Source organism: Rattus norvegicus, chromosome 2 (genome assembly GCF_036323735.1).
Source record: "Rattus norvegicus strain BN/NHsdMcwi chromosome 2, GRCr8, whole genome shotgun sequence".
Taxonomy (NCBI): domain Eukaryota; kingdom Metazoa; phylum Chordata; class Mammalia; order Rodentia; family Muridae; genus Rattus; species Rattus norvegicus.
In genome coordinates this window covers 236,710,096-236,733,510 of record NC_086020.1, presented here as the reverse complement: position 1 = coordinate 236,733,510, position 23,415 = coordinate 236,710,096, and the positions used below count along the sequence as shown (strand labels likewise).

General features: G+C 41.5%; 1 protein-coding gene across 13 annotated transcripts in view; it reads right to left on the bottom strand.

Annotated features, from left to right (window-relative positions):
- Positions 1–420: 420 nt before the first annotated feature.
- Positions 421–23,415, bottom strand: part of Odf2l (outer dense fiber of sperm tails 2-like) — a 36,933-nt gene continuing 13,938 nt past the window's right edge. For 8 of the 13 annotated variants that reach the window (XM_006233440.5, XM_017591110.3, XM_006233439.5 and 5 more), the window contains 10 exons: positions 21,254–21,439; positions 14,814–14,923; positions 13,847–13,982; positions 12,650–12,760; positions 8,901–9,005; positions 7,107–7,265; positions 5,400–5,485; positions 5,124–5,286; positions 3,092–3,217; positions 442–928 (listed from right to left, as the gene is read on the bottom strand). In XM_006233440.5, the coding sequence (XP_006233502.1) occupies positions 800–928; positions 3,092–3,217; positions 5,124–5,286; positions 5,400–5,485; positions 7,107–7,265; positions 8,901–9,005; positions 12,650–12,760; positions 13,847–13,982; positions 14,814–14,923; positions 21,254–21,439 (1,311 nt within the window). In that variant the 3' untranslated portion in view covers positions 442–799. Of the gene's footprint in view, positions 929–3,091; positions 3,218–5,123; positions 5,287–5,399; positions 5,486–7,042; positions 7,266–8,900; positions 9,006–12,649; positions 12,761–13,846; positions 13,983–14,813; positions 14,924–21,253; positions 21,440–23,415 lie in introns of those variants that run through there. The other 5 variants (XM_006233447.5, XM_063282555.1, XM_063282556.1 and 2 more) reach the window with 3 other exon arrangements.

Below are 23,415 nucleotides of genomic sequence, written 5' to 3'. Positions count from 1 at the left end.
AGAAGAGAAAAATGTTATAACGAAATTCTAATCTCTAAAATAAAATAAATAAAAGGCTTATCCCAAAGCTTCTTCATGTTGAGATGCCTAATGTAATTTCAACCATCCCATGTGACCTGGTCATGGGAAGGGCAGAGTGGCCCGTTCTCCCTGAGATCCTGCAGTGAACATCAAGGCTCCGGGCATCTGTAGTGACACCAGACACCCTACCATGGAATGAGAGCAGCAGCCCTGGCTTCACCAACAGCCTGGACGCCTACAGAGGCAAGGGCTAGCAGCACCTTTTCCTGTTACCGTCACCTAGCACTGAAGAGCTATCATCTAATATCTTATATTTAAATCTCATACAAAGGATGACAGAAACTCGACGTATACTGGAAGCAATATTATATACAGCAAGACACTTGCTATCTTTAAAACTTATGTTATACTGTTATAAAATTAAATTTCTGAAATATTTTATTTATAAAGCATTACAATATAAAACAAGCAAATACATTATTTAAAGTCATGTATTTGGCTCATAATTGGTCTAGAGTTATTACAAATTTACTTCAATGGTTCATAGGAATAATTCTGATTTTTGCATGTATGGAGAAAAAAACTTTAAAAATTAATAATTTTTTTAAAAAGAATGAAACCAGAGTTCAATGCAAACTATCTGTCACAAAAGAATAAGAACTATTATTTCTTAAAGTTCATTTAGATAATAAATTATGTCTCAAGTATCTTCACATACAAATTCTAATACTGCTAACCTGTAAATCATAAAGTTTATCAATCAGCAGGATTCGACAATTTATCTAAACATTGTTACGTAGGAAATTTGAAGAAACTGCAAGTAATTCTTAATGCTCTCATTTTGAGTCTCCGACTTCTCAAGGCTGTGCTGTATTTCCTTCAAGCATATATCCTGATGCTGGGCTTTCTAAATGAGGAGAGAAGCAGAGAATCAACACAGCAGCCATATGCAAGAAGAGTGTCAGCACATATGCAGTAGCTGAACGCGTCAGTTTCCCACAGGATTTTAAATAGCATCTTCTTTAAAGCAGTGTCTTAGTGATTAGAGCACATGTGATTAATCACTCTATTTTGAGTTTACTGTATTCTGTAACTTTGCCCTAAATTATTAGATATGAGTAAGACGAGTTTATTTAGAGCGTCATTAGATCCTATTATGTTACAGTGACATCTTTTCATCCATTTTTTGCCATTTTTCTGCCAAAATATGTTTTATCCCATAACACCTTCACTGTCTTAAATTTTATTATAAAAAAAAAACTTTGCAAGTAAAAACAGCAAACACCAAAATTAACCAGACCCAAAGTCTATAGTTCATTAACCTGCTGTACCATTAGAATACACATTCTGAAAGGAAGGTGTTTTACAAAACTGATAGAACTCCAGCTTTGATAACATGAACATTTTCTCCTGAACTCTTTCAGACAGTAAAAGGAACTTCATTCATGTCCTTTGAGGGAGAAGTTTTAATAAACTCATACACATTTTGAACGTTGGTGGTGTACAGATTTCTAGGTGGGCTGCTCACTGCAAATGCTTTAGCTAAGACAGGTTCCCAGCTGAAACGCTCACAACCAAGAACAGAGTCCCTTTGTGTTTCTCGCAGCAGACAGTGATGTCCTTCCTGAAACCGAGCAGGGCCCAGCAGGAGAGGCAGGGAATTGTGGGGCAAAGCCCTAGACTGCACACTGGACTGCACACGTCATCAACTAAATGGAGCTGGGCTTTATGGCGCATCAATCTGGAGAGAACAGCAGCTACACAGTTACACACTGCAGGGCAGAAAGGAAATGCAAATGAGCATTGGGACAGTGAGTAAGGTCCGAAAGGCGCTGTGACTTCAGTAGGGTTGCCATGGTGTGGAGCTGTGAGGTCACCCTTCAAAGTGTGCATCCACCCCACCTCACAGCCCAAACCGTGAAGAGTCCTGCAGGGTACACCATGTACTGTGGGAGACACTGGAGAGAGAGAGTGGTGTGGCCAGGGCTGGACTCAGACTGTCTGAGCACTCACAACTCAGTCAGGCTGTGTGCGCATGCGCATGCATTACTCCCCAAGCTCGGTGCCTTGGAAGGCACAAGGGAAACTCATTTATTTCTGGCTATTTATAAATTAGGCTCGGAATTCTAGATTGTTTACTAGCACAACAATGATCAGGCTTAACGTCAGATCTTAACCTATTTATTTTAGAAGCTTTAGCAAACTACTAAACATAGAAAAGAAAATCCATCAATCTCGGTTTATTCGTTCAGGGACTTCCACTGCACAAAGATCACCACACACATTTTACAATGTCAGGAATCCTGACGGGGAGGAGTCTGTTGGTTTGCTTTTGTTTGGAAACCCAGCAAACTTATTAGACAATAAGAGTAAACAGTATATATTAAAATAATTTAACCTTTGAGCCCTTTAGACTTACAACTTGGAAGTGAAAAGGGAGTTTTAATAGAGTCTCTAACTCTTGGAAAAATAAAATACCAGCGTTCTCTATGTAATTATCAAGTAGACAGTTATTAAGTAATTTAAGCACAACTAATGCCAGCTTCTTATGCCAATAGACTATTTCATGAATATTCAGGAAAAAATATAAGAGGCTAATTAAACACAGCCAAGTTGGTATTCTCATTTCACGGCTGAGTGGATCAAAGCATCCATCACTGGATAATGGTGAATATTAAAATCATATCTCTAAGATATAATAGTCATTAATCAAGGCACATATAAAGTCTAGCTTATAACTCTTTAACTTGCATGTATCTTTAAAAGATGAAAACTCAAGTGAATAACATTTAAATAGAATGTAAGCAGTGTCTGAGTGGAGCCTTCTCTGAGCAGCTGGTACACAGACATGGCGAGCAGGGAGCCGCCTGATGAGGCTCGGAGGCCGTGTAACTGAAGCTGCACAGAGCAGGGGGATGAGATCTCTTTTTGCATTTTGATTATTTGTCATTCCTAACATTCACTGTACAATGGAAGCCGTGGCCCACCTCGCCTGTATGTTAAGAAGTAACTAAGACACATGGAATGCATGCTTAGTGCTCACTTTCATACAAGCCACGCGAATACTTACAGTGCTCATGTTGCCAACAAGTTGGTTTTGTTCTTCATTTTTCTTTCTAAGCTCGGTTTCCAGATCTGATATTTTCATTTGTAAAGCCCTCTCTCTAGACGACATTTTCTCTACTTCTTCAGAAACCTGTAATTTTCATTAAGAGAATAAAGTAACTGAATGTGTTTTCCTGTAAATATGGTCTGAAGCCCTGGTACAGTCATAGTATACTTTTCCCCAAGTAGACAGTAGTTGGGTATGGCAACCCCATTCAAAACATTTTGGTGTTCTTTATCTTGAGGTGGGGATGCGGCTCCACAGGAGATTGCTTTCCTAGCACGTGCAAGGCCCTGGTTCAATCCCAGTACTACAGAGGGGAAAATGAAGAGTTTAATTTGGAGAAGCACTTGTAATATTTGTGTTTATGTATCATATGTATCTGGAAAATTAACTGGAGATGGAGAGGTGTGTGTACCTGCACTGTCTGTAATATGTATTTATTTACATTCATTGTGGTATCTTGAACCGTGGTGGCCATAGCTAGAGCTCGCTGAACCTAGACCGGCAGACAGGGGAGGGCGGTGAACACTGCACCTAGACAGATGCACGAGCTTAGCACATCGTTCCCTCTCAGGGCAGCCGGATTGTGAGTTTTCTACTTCTCCTGGTTGTTTATGTCATGTTGGTTTGAAGCCACAAGTGTGAGAGCAGAGGCAGAGGCTAGTCCAAGAACAAAGAGCTAAGCAGGAAGGACTGGTTCTAGGTCATTGGAACCCATCACGGACCTCTCGAATGCAGCAGGAAAGGGTAGCAGTGAGCTCTAAAGCCAGGAAGGACAGGAAGGGCCCCAGAGAAACAGCCATGCCCTCAACATGGACAAGGGTGATATAGCAGTGGTGGCCCTTGTCACATGTCAGAAATGGGACATGGCCACATTCCACCAGTGCAGTACAGAGGAAAGGAAAGACACTGTCTGGGGATTCTGATCACTTTGGGACAAAGTCTGAGAGCACCTGGCATTGGCAAGGTCTTACCCTCCGGTTCTCTGCAGAGGTTGGGGGTGGGGAGGTGGGGCTGAGGGATCTGCATCTGCAGCTGGTTTACAGCTGGCATCACTCCTTCTTACTTAACTTATTCAATGATGTGTCCCTTAAAATCAACATAAGGTGGATTCTCAGCACAAAATTCACAACACTGGAAGGTATCAGAGCTCAGCCTTGACAGAACTGACCCTAAGGTCTTTGAGGAATACAATAAATAAGAGTTAAGAGGGAAGGATTTAAACTTGGCTTAAGACATGTCAGGTTTGGCTTAAGTGGAGATGCCAAGCAGACTCCAGTGGGTTAGATGAGAGTCCTCAGGGTGGAGATGGTCACTGCATTAGCCCCATTCATCCTTCATGGAATTTCACAAGCCCCATTCTGTTGGTTAGGAAACTAAAGGTTAGAAGGCAGCTGCCCTTGGTGAGGTTACTTTGCATCAGAGCCAGGATTCAAATCAGCTGTGGGGACTCAGCCATGGTCTTTCAACAGGAGATTTCAAGTTGTTTGATAAACTCATGTCCTCTTTGAGATTCCCATCATTCCCTTTCGCCCTGGTTGAAATACCTGCTTTTTCTCCATGTCTACTAGAGAATCTGCATGTAGGGTGGCATCCCTACTACATTGAGTGCCCTAGAACTCAGGTCTAGTCTTTTCATCTTTGTCTGTGAGGAAATATGGCAGTGCCCACACGGCAAGAGACGAGGCAGGCTGAATGCACACCTAACAGGTTTCATTGGAATACAATTCTTGCATGCACTTGTTCGTGCAACAAATATTCTCCAGGTCCTTTCACCTCAGCCCACTCCCCCGCCACATCAGCAAGCATCTGGAAAAGCAGTCCTGGCTCGGTAAGATCTGTGTTTTGCTCTGAGGGAAAATTAAGTAAAGAACAAGAATGGAGCTGCTCCCTCCACCCTGTCATCAGCATGAAAACAATAACTGTAGGCTTGGCGATGGGACGTGACTCTGGCAAACTAATTAAACGGTTTCTGAATAAAGGCCATCTGTACCTTTTGTCTCCCTTCTTCCAGGGCAGCTTCCAGTTGCCTGGACAGTGCTGTGCATTCTGCAGCCTTCTCTCTCAGCTCCAGGTCACTGTGCTTGAGAAACTCCTCTTGGTCGGCCAGCTTCCTCTCAAGCTCTTTATTCTCCGCATCCATCTGTTCTAATTTTCTTTATATCATATACACACATACACATACACACATATATATATCATCTACATACACAAAGATTACACTGAATGAGGAAATGTGACATCAGTTGTAAGTCTACTTGACACTTACTCTTTAAGGTTCTCACACTTTAACTGAATCAGATGATTTTCCTCCTCAAGAGAAAGCTTGGTCAGAAGGCTATAGTTTCCATCAACCTGAGTGGAATTTAAAAGAAAAAAAGAAAAAGACAGGTTTTTTCGGTTATTTTCTTCATCAACTTCCAAGGAAATTACGTATTTTATTTAGAAGTGTAAGGAACAAGAAGATAGGAATACACAGAAAGATACCAAGCCATGTTTACAGTGCTAACACACAAGTTCTCCAAATCCTCACAGAGTTTTAAGAGCTGATGTTGTTTATGTTAGAGAATGAAGAACATTTTTCCTGGGTGATGGTAATTAAAATACCCTGAACAATGTTCTAGTGGAAAGAGACATTCAGCTTATCAGGGACTAGGGAAGTGGCTCAGCTGGCAACAACCTTCCCGGCATGTACAAACCCGCACTACAGAGCCTGGGCTGCAACCCCAGCTCAGGAAGGAGAGGAGAGAGGACCAGAAACTTAAGTCCATCCTCAGACTGAGGCCAGTGCAGGCACATGAAACCTGCCTCCAAAACGAAACCCAACAAGAGCAAAACAAAATCTCAAAAAACATGTGAGACAAATGTAAGCATTGTTCATTAGATGGTTGATTTGATGTGTTTCTCATGTTGATTGATGTTTCTCATATCAACAATGCTGCACTTAGCACATGGATAGGACAATGCTAACCCAGTAAAAGTCAAGTAAGTGGAAGACAAGGTGGCTCAGGACAGAACAGACTACTTATTCTTCCTGTTGCTTCACAATCTGACTTAATAGTAATAAGGATATTTCTCTTCAGGCCTAGAGAGATAGTTCAGCAGCTCTGAGCACTGGCTTCTCTTCCAGAGGACCCAGGTTATATTCCCAGTGCCCCCATGGTAGCTCACAAACATCCCATAACTCCAGTCCCAAAGATTGTGATGCCCACTTTGGGCACTACATGCATGTGGAGCACAGAAATGCAGACAAAACACACATACACATAGAATAAAGAATAATTTTTCTCCTACTAATTAATGTAGTAATTTTTTTTCTAGTAGAATTTCAACTTGGAAATTTGCTTTATGTTTTTAAAGTTAAGTTTCTTTTGAAAGCCACAAAGTGAATTCTGCCTGGAAATGTCTTGCACATAAAGAAGCAGACTGGCTACCAGACTCGGTCATGCTTCTTTAAGAAAACATGAAGTAACCCTAAAGCATGACAGAGTGCTCTCGGTGTGACAGGCATGAGGGAGGAGGGAGGTCGTGGTGACGAGGACAAGCACAGTCCCTACGCTGATGAACTGAGAGGCATTGAGTAAAAGAATTACTCCAGTTAATGTGATGCACAGTTCTAATTAAAAGGATTCTAATTTTTGCAAGGTAAACTATTATTTGTCTTATGCTGACAGACATAAAATATATTTGTCTCATGAAACAGACAGGCAAGCCCAGCTTGCCCCTCCTCTCCTCACATCACCACACTATGTCCTCCAAATGCAGACTCATATAAATCTCCCATATCAGCTACCTCTATGACCAGTGTCACCAGGAAATACTACAGATGCACAGTAGACTGTCTGCATGAAAAGACTGCATCGACTGATAACGATGGGAATAAAATATTTAACCCGACATGAGGCCCTCAACTGCTGAAATGACGTCATCAAACGTTTCTTTAACACATCTTCCAAGACTCGACGCGATGGGACACCTGGCCCTGAAGCTCCCTAATGGTGAGCGCCTGCTCTGCACACTTCTCTTTGCAGCGCTGCAGATTCTCCTGACACTCCTGGAGTCTCTGTTCGGCTGAGGTGATGGAGTTGCGGGCTTGCTCTACCTGCTCCAGATGAGTCTCCACCTGGCCTCTCATCTGAGGTGTGGCGTTAGGGGAAATAAATGCAAAGTCACACATTTGCAGGAATATTCTTACTAGCTTAAGACTAGACATGCTTGCTATTAATAAGTACCTTACAAACGTTAACTTACATGAAATGTATGAGTAAAATTAATTAATTTTCAGATAGGTTGTCAGGCAAGTAAGTATAGCGCTATCAGTCTACACCAGGTGTTCACACAAGCGCACGTGACTAGGAATGGGTGTGCTTCCTTCCCACTGGTCCGTCGTCAGCTCTCCAGTCACTGTCACTTCACTGCGCTTATACCTCACACATGCCCTTTCAGTCAGTGGAGTCCACTGAGCACTGCTTCAAGACAGCTACTGCACTGGTTCTCAGTGACTGCATCTAGTCACTGTTGTCATGGTGTGTACCCAGAATACTCCCCTCACCTCCTGCCCTTCTGACTGTAGCACTTCCATAAATCATGGAGGAGGGTCATAATACCCGCTAAGGAACACCACATTGCTATGTGTAACTGTAAACAGCTAAAGGTGACATTTGGGGTGTCCCCATAGAGGAACCTCAAGAGGGATAACTTCTCCGAGCTGGGACACCCACAGCACAGTGCAACATCTGGCCATCTTGAAGACAAAAGATAAGCACACCTCTGAACCTCTAAAATAGTTAAGAGCCCAGGAGAAAATCAGGAGACTTATGCAGCAGATAAATAGGACTTCCATTTTTAAAAAAACAAACATACTTTTCTAGTTCTATCACAGCAAATTGTATAATGACATAGCTAAACACCCCAGGTTCCTCCCCTTTCCGACTTTGACCTGGGCTTTTACTGTGCTCTGTAGCAGCAGAGGGGAAATGAGCTGAGACCATCCTGAGGAAACAGCATAGACTTCACATGGCTTCTTCTTTGGTCTGCTAAAACAGGTGAGGGCAGCTCTAAGAACAGCCGATGGCCTGCTCAGGCAGCAATGCCCTCCTCTTTATTCCCAGTCTTGAAATGGGCCAGCAGTGCAGCAAGAGCGGCCACAGAGTCTGCGCCTAACCACTAAGGCTCTCCACCTCTCAGCCAGGAATCGGGATCCTGTGACTCTCACTTTTTCCTTACCAAAACAATGTGAAATCCAAAAGAGAATGTGGCTCCATCTAAAAACTCAGAACTATTCACAAAAACATCATCACCTGCCAACGCTGGCTTCCCCTCTGTTGCAATGGGATGAAAAAAAGAGGTTTTTTAAGATACCATTTTTCTCCAAAATGCATTTACCAGAGAATCTGTTACTTTGCAATTCTTTTAGATACTAAAGACATAAAAATAGAGAGAAAGAGAAAGAGAGAGAGAGAGAGAGAGAGAAAGAAAGAGAGAGAAGATTGTATTTTATTGCTGGTAGACCTCAGTGATAATATTTGGGCCTTTTAAATTTTAAATTCATATCGAAAAATGAGGCATTTATGCTATTTCTTGAATATGAATAAAAAAATAAAAAGATGGTCACACAAATAAACAACATCTCAAGCACAGGAGTACATCGTATCTTCAAAGGGAAAAGACTAAACTCCCGCAGAGTGAAGGGTCACTCCAAGGCAAGCTCTTGGGAGATGACCGAGAAGCGCACATGTAAAATACTCCATTACATCAATTTCGAACTTACCTTCTCTAGCTTTGTGTTTTTTTTATTTATTATTAGTTTATTTTCATGGAGTAAATTTTTACATCTGCTTTTCACCATTGCGGCTGCTTCTTCCAACTTTTGTACCTAAAACCAAAACCAAAAAACACGCAGACTGTAAGGTACCACATGAACTGAGTGTAGCATGGGATAAAGCTCGGCGTGCGTTTCCATTTACGTCCCTCGGACTCTGCATGCTCTACCAACGCTCTCAGCATGCTTTAACGTAACTCCAGACACGATTTCTTAGTGCTCATCCCTCCACTGTTCGCCTGTCCTCGCCAACCAAGTACGCTCTCATACTTGACCTGAGCTCTGAAGACCCCATCTCTTTCAGGTCACTGCTACTTTAAGTCTTTCATTTCACCCGACCCCTACCATAACAGCTGACATCAATTAAACAAGCGACTGCTCATGCTGGGGAGGATGGGAGCAAGGGGAACCACTATGAATAAGTGTGGTAGCTCCTGAGGAAGACAGACAGACACCCAGCTACCTCAAGATCCAGCTGTATCACTCTTGGGCATATACCCAGAGGACGCTCCATCCTATCACAGAGACACTTGACCAGCCACGTCATCACTGCTCTCTTCTTTGGAAACAACCTAGATGTCACTCAACAGAACGATGTATAAAGAAAATGTGGTGCGTTTACACAAGGTAGCATTACTCAACTGCTAAAAATATGAAACCATGCAACATGCAAGGGGTGGAACTAGAAAAACATCATCCTGAGTAAGGTAAGCCAGACACAAAAAGACAAATGGTGTCTACTGCTTGCATGTGGACATCAGCTGGTAAGTTAATGCTAACAAAGCTACAATCCATAGAGCCAAAAAGGTTAGGCAGAGAGTAAGAGACTTGGGAGACAAATAGATCTCATTATGAAAAGGAAGTAGAATAGACAGTTATGGATGGGGGGTGGGAGCTGACACAGGGAGAAGAGGGCAACGAGGAGGAAATACAGGGGGAGGCAGCTAAAACTGGAAACCTAATACCGGAGAGGCTTCCTAAAACATAACACATATGAAGGCAATCTTAACAAATAACGGAGGAGACAAAGCCCCAGTTGGCCATCTCTTGTCACCAAAGCTTCCAGGTCAAGAATTGGGTTGCATCTAATTGAGTTACTGGCCCGAGGGATCCCCTGGGAATCCCCAGATACTCAGGCTATTGCCAAGACAACACAGCATGAGCCTACAGCAAGGCTCACTGCTGCTGACAACACCTACACAACCACTGAGCAAGAAGAAGCCCAGCCGGAACCCAGACAGAGCGTCCACTCATACGTCCCCGCGTTCTGCTATAGGAGGTACTCTGCACATTGTCAGAAGAGAAACAAACACCACGTCAGCCACAATTCCTTTGACCTACAATGGTATCCCACACACAAGAGACGCTAGGGCAGCAGTTCTCAACCTATGGGTTGTGACTCCTTTGGCAAACCTCTGTCGCCAAAAATATTAACATTATAAGTCATAACAGTAACAAAATTATAGTTATGAAGTAGCAACGAAAATAATTTTGTGGTTGGAGGCCACCACAACCTGAGGAACTGTATCAAAGAGTCGTAGCATTAGGAAGGTTGAGAGCCACTGTACTATGGTGGCACAAAGCTTGGAAGTAAGCAACGACTGTCTGATCTGACGTAAGACCTACTCCATGGGATGGAACCCATACGTAACAATGCTCAGTGACCAAAAATCAGAGACTAAATAGTCCCAAGACCTAGAGAAACTAAATACTACTGTTCTACACAAAAACATCAGCAATGAAAATGAGTCCTAAAGACGACATCCTGCTGTATCCATAGATCAGTGCCTTTCTCAGCCGTCATCAGAGAAGCCTCCTCCTGCAGCAATGGGAGCAAATGCAGAGACCCCCAGCCAGACACTGTGCAGAGAGTGACAGACCTTGGAACGCTCAGCCATAAACACCATGTTTTCATCAAATTTCTCCCTTCAGGGACTAGGATGCCCACAGAATAGGAGGCAAAAAGAGTGGAAGATCCAGAGGGAACAGAGGACACCAAGAAAACGAGGCCCTCTAAGTCCACGTGAGCAAAGAGCCTATGAGCTCACAGACCGACACCACATGCACAGATCTGTACCAGGTCCTTTGCGTATCATTATGGCTTCCGATTTAATGCTTTTATGGGATTCCTGAGTGTGGGACCCAGTGGGGCTCTGGTTCTTGTATCTTTTCTTGGGCTCTTCTCCTTCTTTTTAATTGTTTTGATCAATTCTGATTTGATAGTTTTTGTTTTATCTTATTATATTTTAATATATTTTATTATTATACCTTAGAAGACTCTTTTGTTTTCTAAACGGGGTGGATCTGGGTTGGAGGGGAAGTGGGCAGGAACCAGGAGGAGTAGAGGGAGAAAAAAATGCAATCAGAATATATTATATGAAAAATCCATTTTCAATAAAGGGGGGGGTGAGGATAACTCTACTTTTAATAATTTTCCCCACCAAACAAAATCCATTCAAATAACCTGGGTGAACTGTGTACACTGCCCAGCAGGTACAACATAGTATATCCAGATGAGACATTCTTGCTGAGGCCTTTAACCCACACAAGCAGACAGGACACAGACAGTGGACTCAGTACCACAGTCCTCCAGACTCCACTCTTACCTGCTAGCTGCAGCTCTTCAGCTGGATGTCTCAATGGAATTTTCCACCCAGCCCATCTAGGCACAGCCCCTCTGCTTGCTACACTTTACTGCACCATAAGCTGTGCCTACAGTGTGTTCTCTTTCCTTCCTTGGTTCATCTCCATCCTTTCTCTCGTTTCCTTCTGGCAATGTTAGGGACTGAGCCCAAGGCCTCAAACATGGCGAGCATGCAGTCTTCGACTATACCACACCCTCAGTCTATCACTATTCTTAATCCGCACTCTTCTAATAACAGCACTTTCTTTAATGCCCAATTTGTTTCCCATCATGCAAGCATCTGTGTAATCCAGTCTTCCTTTGATACTGCATTTCCAAAACTGAAAGCTTAACTGTAACTTATCATTGGACTTACATTCTATTTCTGATAAACCATCATATGTTCTTCTGTGTCTCTGTGGTGTACGTATGTGTGCATGTGTGTGTGCATGTGCTTTTGTTGGATGCCAGATGTCCTCTCTAATCACGGTGTATTTCTGAGACAGGGTTGGTCTGTCACTGAGGTGAGTGACTACAGATGGAGCTGGCTGCAGAGGAGCTCCAGGTATCTGTATGTTCCCTGTCCCACTGATGCACTCGGCTTTTCAGTTGGGTACTGGGATCCAAACTTAGGTCCTCATACTTGCACAGCAAGCACACTTCCAACTGAGTCATCTCACCAAGTCTCGTGTTTCTTTCCACTTATTTCATGTGAATAAATTTGAATTATACATTATTAGGGAAAGAGGAGTGCTATGATTAATGACCCTAGATGGTAGTCGTTATTTTAAATCAATGCCATTAAATATACTAACAAGATTCCACATTAAGATTCTCATTATGCCTATGCAATCAACTTTAAATTTCCTCTTAGGAATATCTAGTGTTTTCATAAGTAAAGCTAGCATCTGGAATTGGCAAGACAACTTCATGAAAGCAAATGGGGTCTTAAGGAAAGTCTGACATTCCTTGACATTTCATTATGTCACAGATGTTCGCCCCATCTCTTCATTCTGTTGACCCAAGTCTCAGTCATCTACAGACTTTAATGAACACCAAAACAGATGCAAGTCACCTGAGTTCTGTATCCTTCAACGAGGGCTTTCTGTCGTTTTTCTACTTCTTGAAGTTCTACAAGTTCATTTTCAACAGAAGCAACTTCATCCTTCAAGGCATCAAGTGTACTCTAGAAAGAAATACGTGACTGATGGGGTTTCTGCCTGTCAGAACACTTCAGTCCAAGCTGAAGAATTACTAAAGCATAACTCATTCATCAACAGCAGTGGAGTAAATATTTGAGGACATATAATTGCCATCTTAAATTAATGACTAATACTCATGAACAAATCTAGTCAGTACACCAGACAGGGTTTTAATCACTGACAAAAGGAGAGCTGAGTTCTAACTAAGAATGGGCGACGCTGACACGTCACGTTTTCTACATTCATTACACTTTTCAATCTCCACCAAAGTGTAAGAGCTGAGGGATATGATAAAATTAACTCAGAACTCAGATGGCAGCAGGGCAAAGTGGCCCGTGACTGTAAACCCCCTACTTACGGAGCACACATAAAACATTCCTTCCTATTTTCTCTTTTTTAAGGTTACATCCAAATCCTTTCTACTTTCCCTAAACCTTTATTTCTGTTTCAAGAACATGAATCTGGGAGAATTTTGTGATTATGTATTTCATGGTCCAAGTGCTTCTTTGCTAAGTTTTGTGTTCAGCCACAGGCAAGTCTGTTGTCAAAGAACTTGGGTTTCTTTTTTCTCAGAAACTCTAAAATCTTCCTCCCCCTCTCTTCTCTGGGACACATATAAACCAATTACTCCTTGGACTTGACTCAGTTGGAAATTCGGTCTGGTTATAAAGGAGCCAAGAACATACTTTCTGGTTTCAAGCAGACCCAGTCTGATGTTGTATCATATGGTAACCATGACACTTACCAATACTTTTGTGCAGTAAAGCTAATACAATTTTGGATGATTCACTGCTAAAATTAGAGAGTAAATAAACTGTTTTAAGATTGAGACAAAGAGAGAGTTGTTCAAGGTCATAAGTGTTGTCCTGCTAAATGAAATTTAAACTTCTTTTTGGACATAACTGAAAATCTTAAAACTGACATAGAGGAACATAAATATATGCATACTTCTTACACTTGACAGATCTAGGGATTTTTCACATTAATAATACAGTATCATGAGGATTTCCACAAGGTCCTCTGACCTACACACACACACACACACACACACACACACACACACACACTACCTTTAATTTCACATTCTCAATATTTAAGGCTTCATTTTCATCTTCCAGTGAGTGAAGTTTTCTAAGAATTTCTTCACATGAATTTTTCCCATGAGTTTCCATTTTCCTCAAGTCTTCCAGAAGATGAGAGATTTGCCTTTATAAAATAAGTGAAAGGATGGAAAGTCTCATTCAAATAATAAGTTTTTTTTAAATTATTCTGGTAGGGTGCATTGATTAAAATTTAAAAAGCATAGAAAGGTAGCAGGATGGATGGAGCAACAGAACAGAAGTACCCTAGGGCTACAGTCAAAGCACCCAGGACTATAAATACATACCTACTGATGACGGCATCTAGTTTATTTCCTACAGGATGCAAGTCTGCCTGGTCTCACACACACACACACACACACACACACACACACACACACACACACACACACAAAATTGCAGACAAATTAAAAAGAAGGACCAAGCCAGGCAGTGACACTTCATATTTAGAAGTAAATCACATGTTAGTTTTCCATAATAAAGCCTAACAGCATAGTAAAAACAAACAAACAAACAAACAAACAAACGGGCCTCTTAAATATCAGGGTCTGTTATTGTTCTATTAGCAGAAGTGTCAAAGAATAAAATGTATGTATTTTTACTCATTAACATTCTTTTATGCATTTTAGTCACTTGAATTAAGGGACAATAATTTTGAGATTTTAAAGCACTTACAAAGTTTGCTACCTTCGTATCCTTGTTTAATCGAGAGATATCACTTCCATTTAGGACAAAGTATCTACATTTATAACAAAGAACAGAAACACATCCTCAAGCACAAAGTGCTACACTGCAAGCTTCACCTTTAAGTACGGGATATGAAGCACTGTTTGCATTAGAGGAAGAAAGGCTGAAGCACTGAAGGCTCCTTCACTACAGACTCCAGAACACCCGGAACTGCAGCACGGGGCAGCAATCAGTGTAAACTCTTGCTTACTTCTTCATTGTTTCGATCTGAACTTCCAGTTCAGTTTTTTCTATTGCGATTTTCTCATAACGACTTTTCCAGTCATTGGAAGCTGAGACTGCTTCAGACAACTTGGCTTCCTAAAAATAAACAATGCATTCAGCTGGTAGCTTAAACCTTGTTTATTTTTTTCAGGTCTTAGATACAAATGCATTATAAATATGAAAACACTCTTCTAAATTTTTCTTTGTGTGCAGCTTTTACTATAGGAAAACTTTAAAGTAAGCTTTAATAAAATATGTACATGACTATTACGTTATTCGCACACAGTAAACTTCCAACTTACCATTTTAAGAAGTTGATGTGACTAGTTATAAGCAATATTTCACAATTAATAAAATTAATTTCTATTTTATGTGTGAACGCATCTTCATTTTCCATTCTTTATACAGAAGAACCACATACATGTGAGAAGAAAGCCTCCCGTAATATACAGAAACCGTTTGCAACTCCCCAGCCCACAACATCTCGGATCATCCTCATCTGTCTTTCCAGAGGTTACCCGTCAGCCTGACAAGACTGCGGCTGTCAGCACAGGGAGTGCCTAAGCCACTGTGACTGTGAGACTCACAAAGGAGCACTCTTGTCTGTTTTGTTCATCGCTGTCTGTAGGGGTCTGAATGGTGCCAGGAAGTAAGCACACTCTTGGTAAATAAATGTCAGTGGCTCTCTGCAGCGCTAACCCCAGAGCTCTAGCTTCTCTGGCTTTGTCCACATTCCACGGAAAAACAGACTGGCTGGTTCTAAGAATGCCAGTTACCCACACACCAGAGGACCCAGAAATGGTTTGGACAGCAGTTAACATACTATTTCCTCTGTCCTCCTATCATCTATGCATACAAGAGAGCTTATTGGTCATCTTGTATGTACAAGATATTGTCTATGTTTTTCACAGCAATATTTGTTATACCAAAGACTAGAACCGTATTTCATTTTGTGTAAAATCAATTTTAGTGTAAGTTATAAAGTAAGAGATAGGTTTAACATATACTGTAAAGTTAGTTCCTATCATAATATATACTGTGAGACAGTGTGGAATTGAAAATGAGGAAGAGATGTGTATATTAGATACTTAAAGTCCTCATCTCTTTTTTAACCTGTCCTTATAAAAAGACAAAGCAAGAGCCGCTCACCCTGCACGGCATTGGAACTAGTCCTGCTGCAACTTCCTAATTAGCACAGACCTCACAGTCCCCTCCTTGCAAACCCTGCCTTCATGGTAATGTGTGCAGACATGCAGTGAAACAAGCAGGGATTCAATGCAACGTCTCAGGGTTGCACTCATCTGTGTTGCGGAGGAGGAGGAATCAACCAAACAGAATCAAACACATGCCATAAACCAGGTAAACAACCCCATAACTCCTAAGGAAATAGAAGCAGTCATTAAAGGTCTCCCAACCAAAAAGAGCCCAGGTCCAGACGGGTTCAGTGCAGAATTCTATCAGACCTTCATAGAAGACCTCATACCAATATTATCCAAACTATTCCACAAAATTGAAACAGATGGAGCTCTACCAAATTCCTTCTATGAAGCCACAATTACTCTTATACCTAAACCACACAAAGACACAACAAAGAAAGAGAACTTCAGACCAATTTCCCTTATGAATATCGACGCAAAAATATTCAACAAAATTCTGGCAAACCGAATTCAAGAGCACATCAAAACAATCATCCACCATGATCAAGTAGGCTTCATCCCAGGCATGCAGGGATGGTTTAATATACGGAAAACCATCAACGTGATCCATTATATAAACAAACTGAAAGAACAAAACCACATGATCATTTCATTAAATGCTGAGAAAGCATTTGACAAAATTCAACACCCCTTCATGATAAAAGTCCTGGAAAGAATAGGAATTCAAGGCCCATACCTAAACATAGTAAAAGCCATATACAGCAAACCAATAGCTAACATTAAACTAAATGTAGAGAAACTTGAAGCAATCCCACTAAAATCAGGGACTAAACAAGGCTGCCCACTCTCTCCCTACTTATTCAATATAGTTCTTAAAGTTCTAGCCAGAGCAATCAGACAACAAAAGGAAATCAAGGGGATACAGATTGGTAAAGAAGTCAAAATATCACTATTTGCAGATGATATGATAGTATATTTAAGTGATCCCAAAAGTTCCACCAGAGAACTACTAAAGCTGATAAACAACTTCAGCAAAGTGGCTGGGTATAAAATTAACTCAAATAAATCAGTAGCCTTCCTCTACACAAAAGAGAAACAAGGCAAGAAAGAAACTAGGGAAACGACACCCTTCATAATAGACCCAAACAATATAAAGTACCTCGGTGTGACTTTAACCAAGCAAGTAAAAGATCTGTACAACAAGAACTTCAAGACTCTGAAGAAAGAAATTGAAGAGGACCTCAGAAGATGGAAAGATCTCCCATGCTCATGGATTGGCAGGATTAATATAGTAAAAATGGCCATTTTACCAAAAGCGATCTACAGATTCAATGCAATCCCCATCAAAATACCAATCCAATTCTTCAAAGAGTTAGACAGAACAATTTGCAAATTCATCTGGAATAACAAAAAACCCAGGATAGCTAAAACTATTCTCAACAATAAAAGGACTTCAGGGGGAATCACTATCCCTGAACTCAAGCAGTATTACAGAGCAATAGTGATAAAAACTGCATGGTATTGGTACAGAGACAGACAGATAGACCAATGGAACAGAATTGAAGACCCAGAAATGAACCCACACACCTATGGTCACTTGATTTTCGACAAAGGAGCCAAAACCATCCAATTGAAAAAAGATAGCATTTTCAGCAAATGGTGCTGGTTCAACTGGAGGTCAGCATGTAGAAGAATGCAAATCGATCCATGCTTATCACCCTGTACAAAGCTTAAGTCCAAGTAGATCAAGGACCTCCACATCAAACCAGATACACTCAAACTAATAGAAGAAAAACTAGGGCAGCATCTCGAACACATGGGCACTGGAAAAAAATTCCTGAACAAAACACCAATGGCTTATGCTCTAAGATCAAGAATCGACAAATGGGATCTCATAAAACTGCAAAGCTTCTGTAAGGCAAAGGACACTGTGGTTAGGACAAAATGGCAACCAACAGATTGGGAAAAGATCTTTAACAATCCTACAACAGATAGAGGGCTTATATCCAAAATATACAAAGAACTCAAGAAGTTAGACCGCAGGGAGACAAATAACCCTATTAAAAAATGGGGTTCATAGCTCAGCGGTAGAGCGCTTGCCTAGGAAGCGCAAGGCCCTGGGTTCTGTCCCCAGCTCTGAAAAAAAGAACCAAAAAAGAAAAAAAAAATGGGGTTCAGAGCTAAACAAAGAATTCACAGCTGAGGAATGCCGAATGGCTGAGAAACACCTAAAGAAATGTTCAACATCTTTAGTCAGAAGGGAAATGCAAATCAAAACAACCCTGAAATTTCACCTCACACCAGTGAGAATGGCTAAGATCAAAAACTCAGGTGATAACAAATGCTGGCGAGGATGTGGAGAAAGAGGAACACTCCTCCATTGTTGGTGGGATTGCAGACTGGTAAAACCATTCTGGAAATCAGTCTGGAGGTTCCTCAGAATATTGGACATTGAACTACCTGAGGATCCAGCTATACCTCTCTTGGGGATATACCCACAAGATGCCCCAACATATAAAAAAGACACGTGCTCCACTATGTTCATAGCAGCCTTATTTATAATAGCCAGAAGCTGGAAAGAACACAGATGCCCTTCAACAGAGGAATGGATACAGAAAATGTGGTACATCTACACAATGGAATATTACTCAGCTATCAAAAACAATGCCTTTATGAAATTCATAGACAAATGTTGGAACTGGAAAATATCATCCTGAGTGAGGTAACCCAATCACAGAAAAACACACATGGCATGCACTCATTGATAAGTGGCTATTAGCCCAAATGCTTGAATTACCCTAGATGCATAGAACACATGAAACTCAAGACGGATGATCAAAATGTGAATGCTTCACTCCTTCTTTAAAAGGGAGAACAAGAATACCCTTGGCAGGGAATAGAGAGGCAAAGATTAAAACAGAGACAGAAGGAACACCCATTCAGAGCCTGCCCCACATGTGGCCCATACATATATAGCCAACCAATTAGACAAGATGGATGAAGCAAAGAAGTGCAGGCAGACAGGAGCCGGATGTAGATCTCTCCTGAGAGACACAGCCAGAATACAGCAAATACAGAGGCGAATGCCAGCAGCAAACCACTGAACTGAGAACAGGATCCCCGTTGAAGGAATCAGAGAAAGAACTGGAAGAGCTTGAAGGGGCTCGAGACCCCTTATGAACAACAATGCCAAGCAACTAGAGCTTCCAGGGACTAAGCCACTACCTAAAGACTATACATGGACTGACCCTGGACTCTGACCTCATAGGTAGCAATGAATATCCTAGTAAGAGCACCAGTGGAAGGGGAAGCCCTGGGTCCTGCTAAGACTGAACCCCCAGTGAACTAGACTGTTGGGGGGAGGGCGGCAATGGGGGGAGGGTGGAGAGGGGAACACCCATAAAGAAGGGGAGGGGGAGAGATTAGGGGGAATGTTTGCCCGGAAACCGGGAAAGGGAATAACATTCGAAATGTAAATAAGAAATACTCAAGTTAATAAAAAAAAATTAAGACTTCAATATGGTTAATTGTTAAAGGTCTGCTACTTAAAGAGTAGCAAGGGGAGACCATCTCTGGAGGAAAAGCCGTTGGAAGGCAGCTCACTGAGTAAAAGGGAAAGGGCTGTTGACACTGAGCAAGAAGCACTGACAGCCAGAGCAGCAGGACGTTCACAGAGCAGCCAGCTCCTCGCTCGCCCTGAGGGTGTAAAGGAGACAGCATGTAGCAGCCCTGTCTGTTTCTTACACATGCTCCTCCAGCTATCTGAGGTGAGCAGTGCTCTCCCCTAGCTCATAAAGAAGTGAGGGTCAGAGAGCTTAAGTGTCCTATATAAAGTCACAAGGTTTCACCAGTGCACAGCCTTTCTAAACTGGCACAGGACTCTGGTGATGTCCTTTAGTGGAAAACCTCAAAAGCATCAATGCCAGGATGAGTGTCCACCACTCTATGCATCTATAGGTATGCGGCCAGGTCACAGCCTTACAGAAGTTGAGCCCAGTCCTCAATTCTCATATCTACTTATATCCAAGTGAATGTAAGTTAAAACATTAGAGCCTTAAAATGGTAACATTTGAGCTTATAAAATATTAACTTGTTTTGTTTGTCCAAGCTTTCATACAAATCTGTTTTCATTCCCAGAAGCTACTAATGAACCTATAAGCCTTAGCATGCGTTCTAAAGAGGTGGGATACTATGAGACACACAAACAGAGAATGTATTATTGGATGGCAACTGAATAATGACTTGTCGAGAAGAACAAAGCACTAACTCCATTCTTCAGCTCTGTATTACACTCAGAGATCTCTTTCACATGGTTTGTTTACGTCAGCATATGGTTTCAGATGCATTACAGAGGTCAATTACTGAATAAAGTCATATGGTCTAGTAACACAAATCAGCATTTCCCAAACTGATACTTCTCAGAACCATTTCCAAGAGCTGTTCTGTGGGTAGTGTGGGAAATTCTTACTTCCATGCCCTCATTACAGCATCCTGAAAGCCTTCTCAGGGCCTTCAGTATGTTAGTGCGCACTGTAACTTTCCAGTAGGCAGATGGAGGAAGGCTCACCCTTAGCTTAGAAGCTTTCAGTGTGTGTGTCGGGGAGTGGGTATGGCATATACTCATACCTCCTTTCAGCGGGCCCCAAAAAGTGCCATACAATTCAAAATAAAAATCCAAAGCAAAAAAGATGAACAAATTTTGTAATATTAATAGTAACATGGATAAGAACATCATCATTTAAAGCTTCCAATGCCAACTATGCTAATTAACTATGCTAAGTATGCTAATTAATTATAATAACTATGCTACCTAACTAAATATCCTAACTACAGTAACTATGCTATCCAAATAACCAAATAACTACGTTGTCTAACTGACCATGCTATCTGTTATCTAACCAGTCTATCTAACTATGCTAACTCTACTGTCTAACTCTGCTCTCTGACTCTAACTGACAATGGTACTGAAGCACATGAAGATATTCTGTAAGAACATGCACACTCGGGGCTGGAGAGACGGCTCAGTGGTTAAGAGCACTGACTGCTCTTCCAGAGGTCCCTAAGTTCAACTCCCAGCAACCACATGGTGGCTCACAACCATCTGTAATGGGATCTGATGCCTTCTTCTTTCTGGTGTGTCTGAGGACAGTGATGACAGTGTACTCATATATATATATATATATATATATATATATATATATATATATGTATGTATATATATATATATAATAAATTAATTAATTTTTTAAAAAAGCACATGCACACTCACCTGATCTCTGATTTGGGACGTGAGCTGCTCGATGTCCCCTGTAAAGTGTCTCAGCCTCTGTCTGTACACTTTGGACGCTTTCTTCAGAGCTTCAGCCTTCTGCCTGCTGGCTTCTTTGACGGCCACAGCCTCTTGCTTATTCATTTTTACCTGCAAGTTCCACTTGGCTATTTGGGTTTCCAAGCTCTAAAATTGTAGAAGCAATTCAATTACATCAGCGCTTCAATGTTTATGTAAATGTTGCAAAACAGCACATATTATCTTCCACACATATTTTATCAAAATAGCTAATCCTGATTGATTAAAAAGATAAAGCGATAAGGGGTGACAAAGTGTCCTGTGACAAGTTAAAAAATGAAAATCCAAACGACTTCGGTCTACATAAAACTGACTAGAGACTAACACTTGTTATCGACAGAAGCACCAAGTTACTTGAAGCCCTGTGACGAGGCGCCCCTTAGGTGACATGAAGTATGACACCGACATTTAAAGAACACACACTTCAAGTGCAATCTCCATCGAGTATACCAAAGCTGGAAAGGAGCTGGCAGCTCTCCAGAGACACAAGAGTTCCTGGGTTTCCAGACACACAGGGCATGGAGGGTGAAGACAAGATGAGCAGAGAGCCATGAGCAAACAACCAAACAACATTAGGAACAGAAGCCATGTTCTGCTGCTACAAAGTTCCAGTCAGGAGACTGAAATGTTGCTCCGTCCCACAGTGCCAGACCTGGAGATATCAACTCCAAACCCCAGGCAACTAAATCCCTGGCTACCAGGTTCACACGGCCTACCAGGTCCACACGGCCTACAAGGTCCACACAGCCTGAGGAACAGGCCAAGCAATACCTAAGGGTGGCTTGCTGCCATGGGAACAGGATGGTGCTAGCTGGCAGGACCAATTCCTTGACACACTAAACCAGACCTCTATCACATGAGAGACCTGCTTTGGTGTGAGAACTTGATATATTTCTTTCAAATTATTTCAAGTGTCTGAGCATTAAGGGCTGTATGTAACTACTAATGAACATTAAGTATGTAAAAATCAATGACTACAGACTGTTACGCATTTGTATTTTGAAAATTATGTGCAAGTTCAAGAATCTAAAATTACAGAATCTGTCTTTGACACTCCCATTCCTAGGACAGCCATTGCAGCAGAAAATATACTTGGTACTCAGAGGAGAAGACGGGCTGTCCCACTTAGTCCTGTGCAAAAGCTGTGTCTCCCTTCCCTTCCTGTAATCCTGGAATAAGGAAACAAGCCTCTGGATTTCAGCACTGCAGACTGCTTAGTCCAAACTAAGTATAAGGACAAACTAAGTTTAAGTCTTAGCTTAAACTATGAAGCAGCAACTCCCTCTTCAGCGGCCTTTACAAATTATCTTGAACAAACAGACAAAAAAAATTTCCTGGAGCACTACAGTAAATGACAAAACCAATGGAAGCTAAGTCTATGTGTGAGAAAGGACCCACCCACAAGAAATACACGAGTCATTCCTCCAGATGGCCACACGGTGTCACCACCACACTGTGAACAGTTTCTACATTTGCTTAAAAACTTCTTACCCACTGAGTATTTTAAAAAAGAGAAAGACAATAAAGTTAGGAGGAGTACATGCTGGAGGGTGGAAGTGGATGGGATGTATATAATCAAAGTATATTGTAGACATTAGGAAATTCTCAAACCCTACACTTCAATACTCCAGGGATAGACTGAAATTGGCAAATTATTTTTATAGCTTCAAAATTTACTCGATCATTCGCCAAGTGAATGGATACATATGATAGGAGGATATGTATGCAGATTGTGCTTATATACATCACATTATATCGTAGACTACACATAATCCTCCTGTGTATATATGTGGGTCTAGAGACAGTGGGATATGTATCATGTCATACCAGCAGTCACGATGTTCCTAATGCTAGGACCCTTTAAGAATGTTCCTCATGTTGTGCTGACCCCCCACCATCAAATTATTCTCATTGCTACTGTAATTTTGCTACTGTTGTGAATCATAATTTAAGTATCTATATGCAGGCATCTGATGTGTAGCCCTTATAGGGGTCATGACCCACAGGTTGAGAACAAATGTGCTATACAGCTAGATCACTTTCCCTGTCTCCTCTACAAATACTCTAACTCCAACTGACAGACT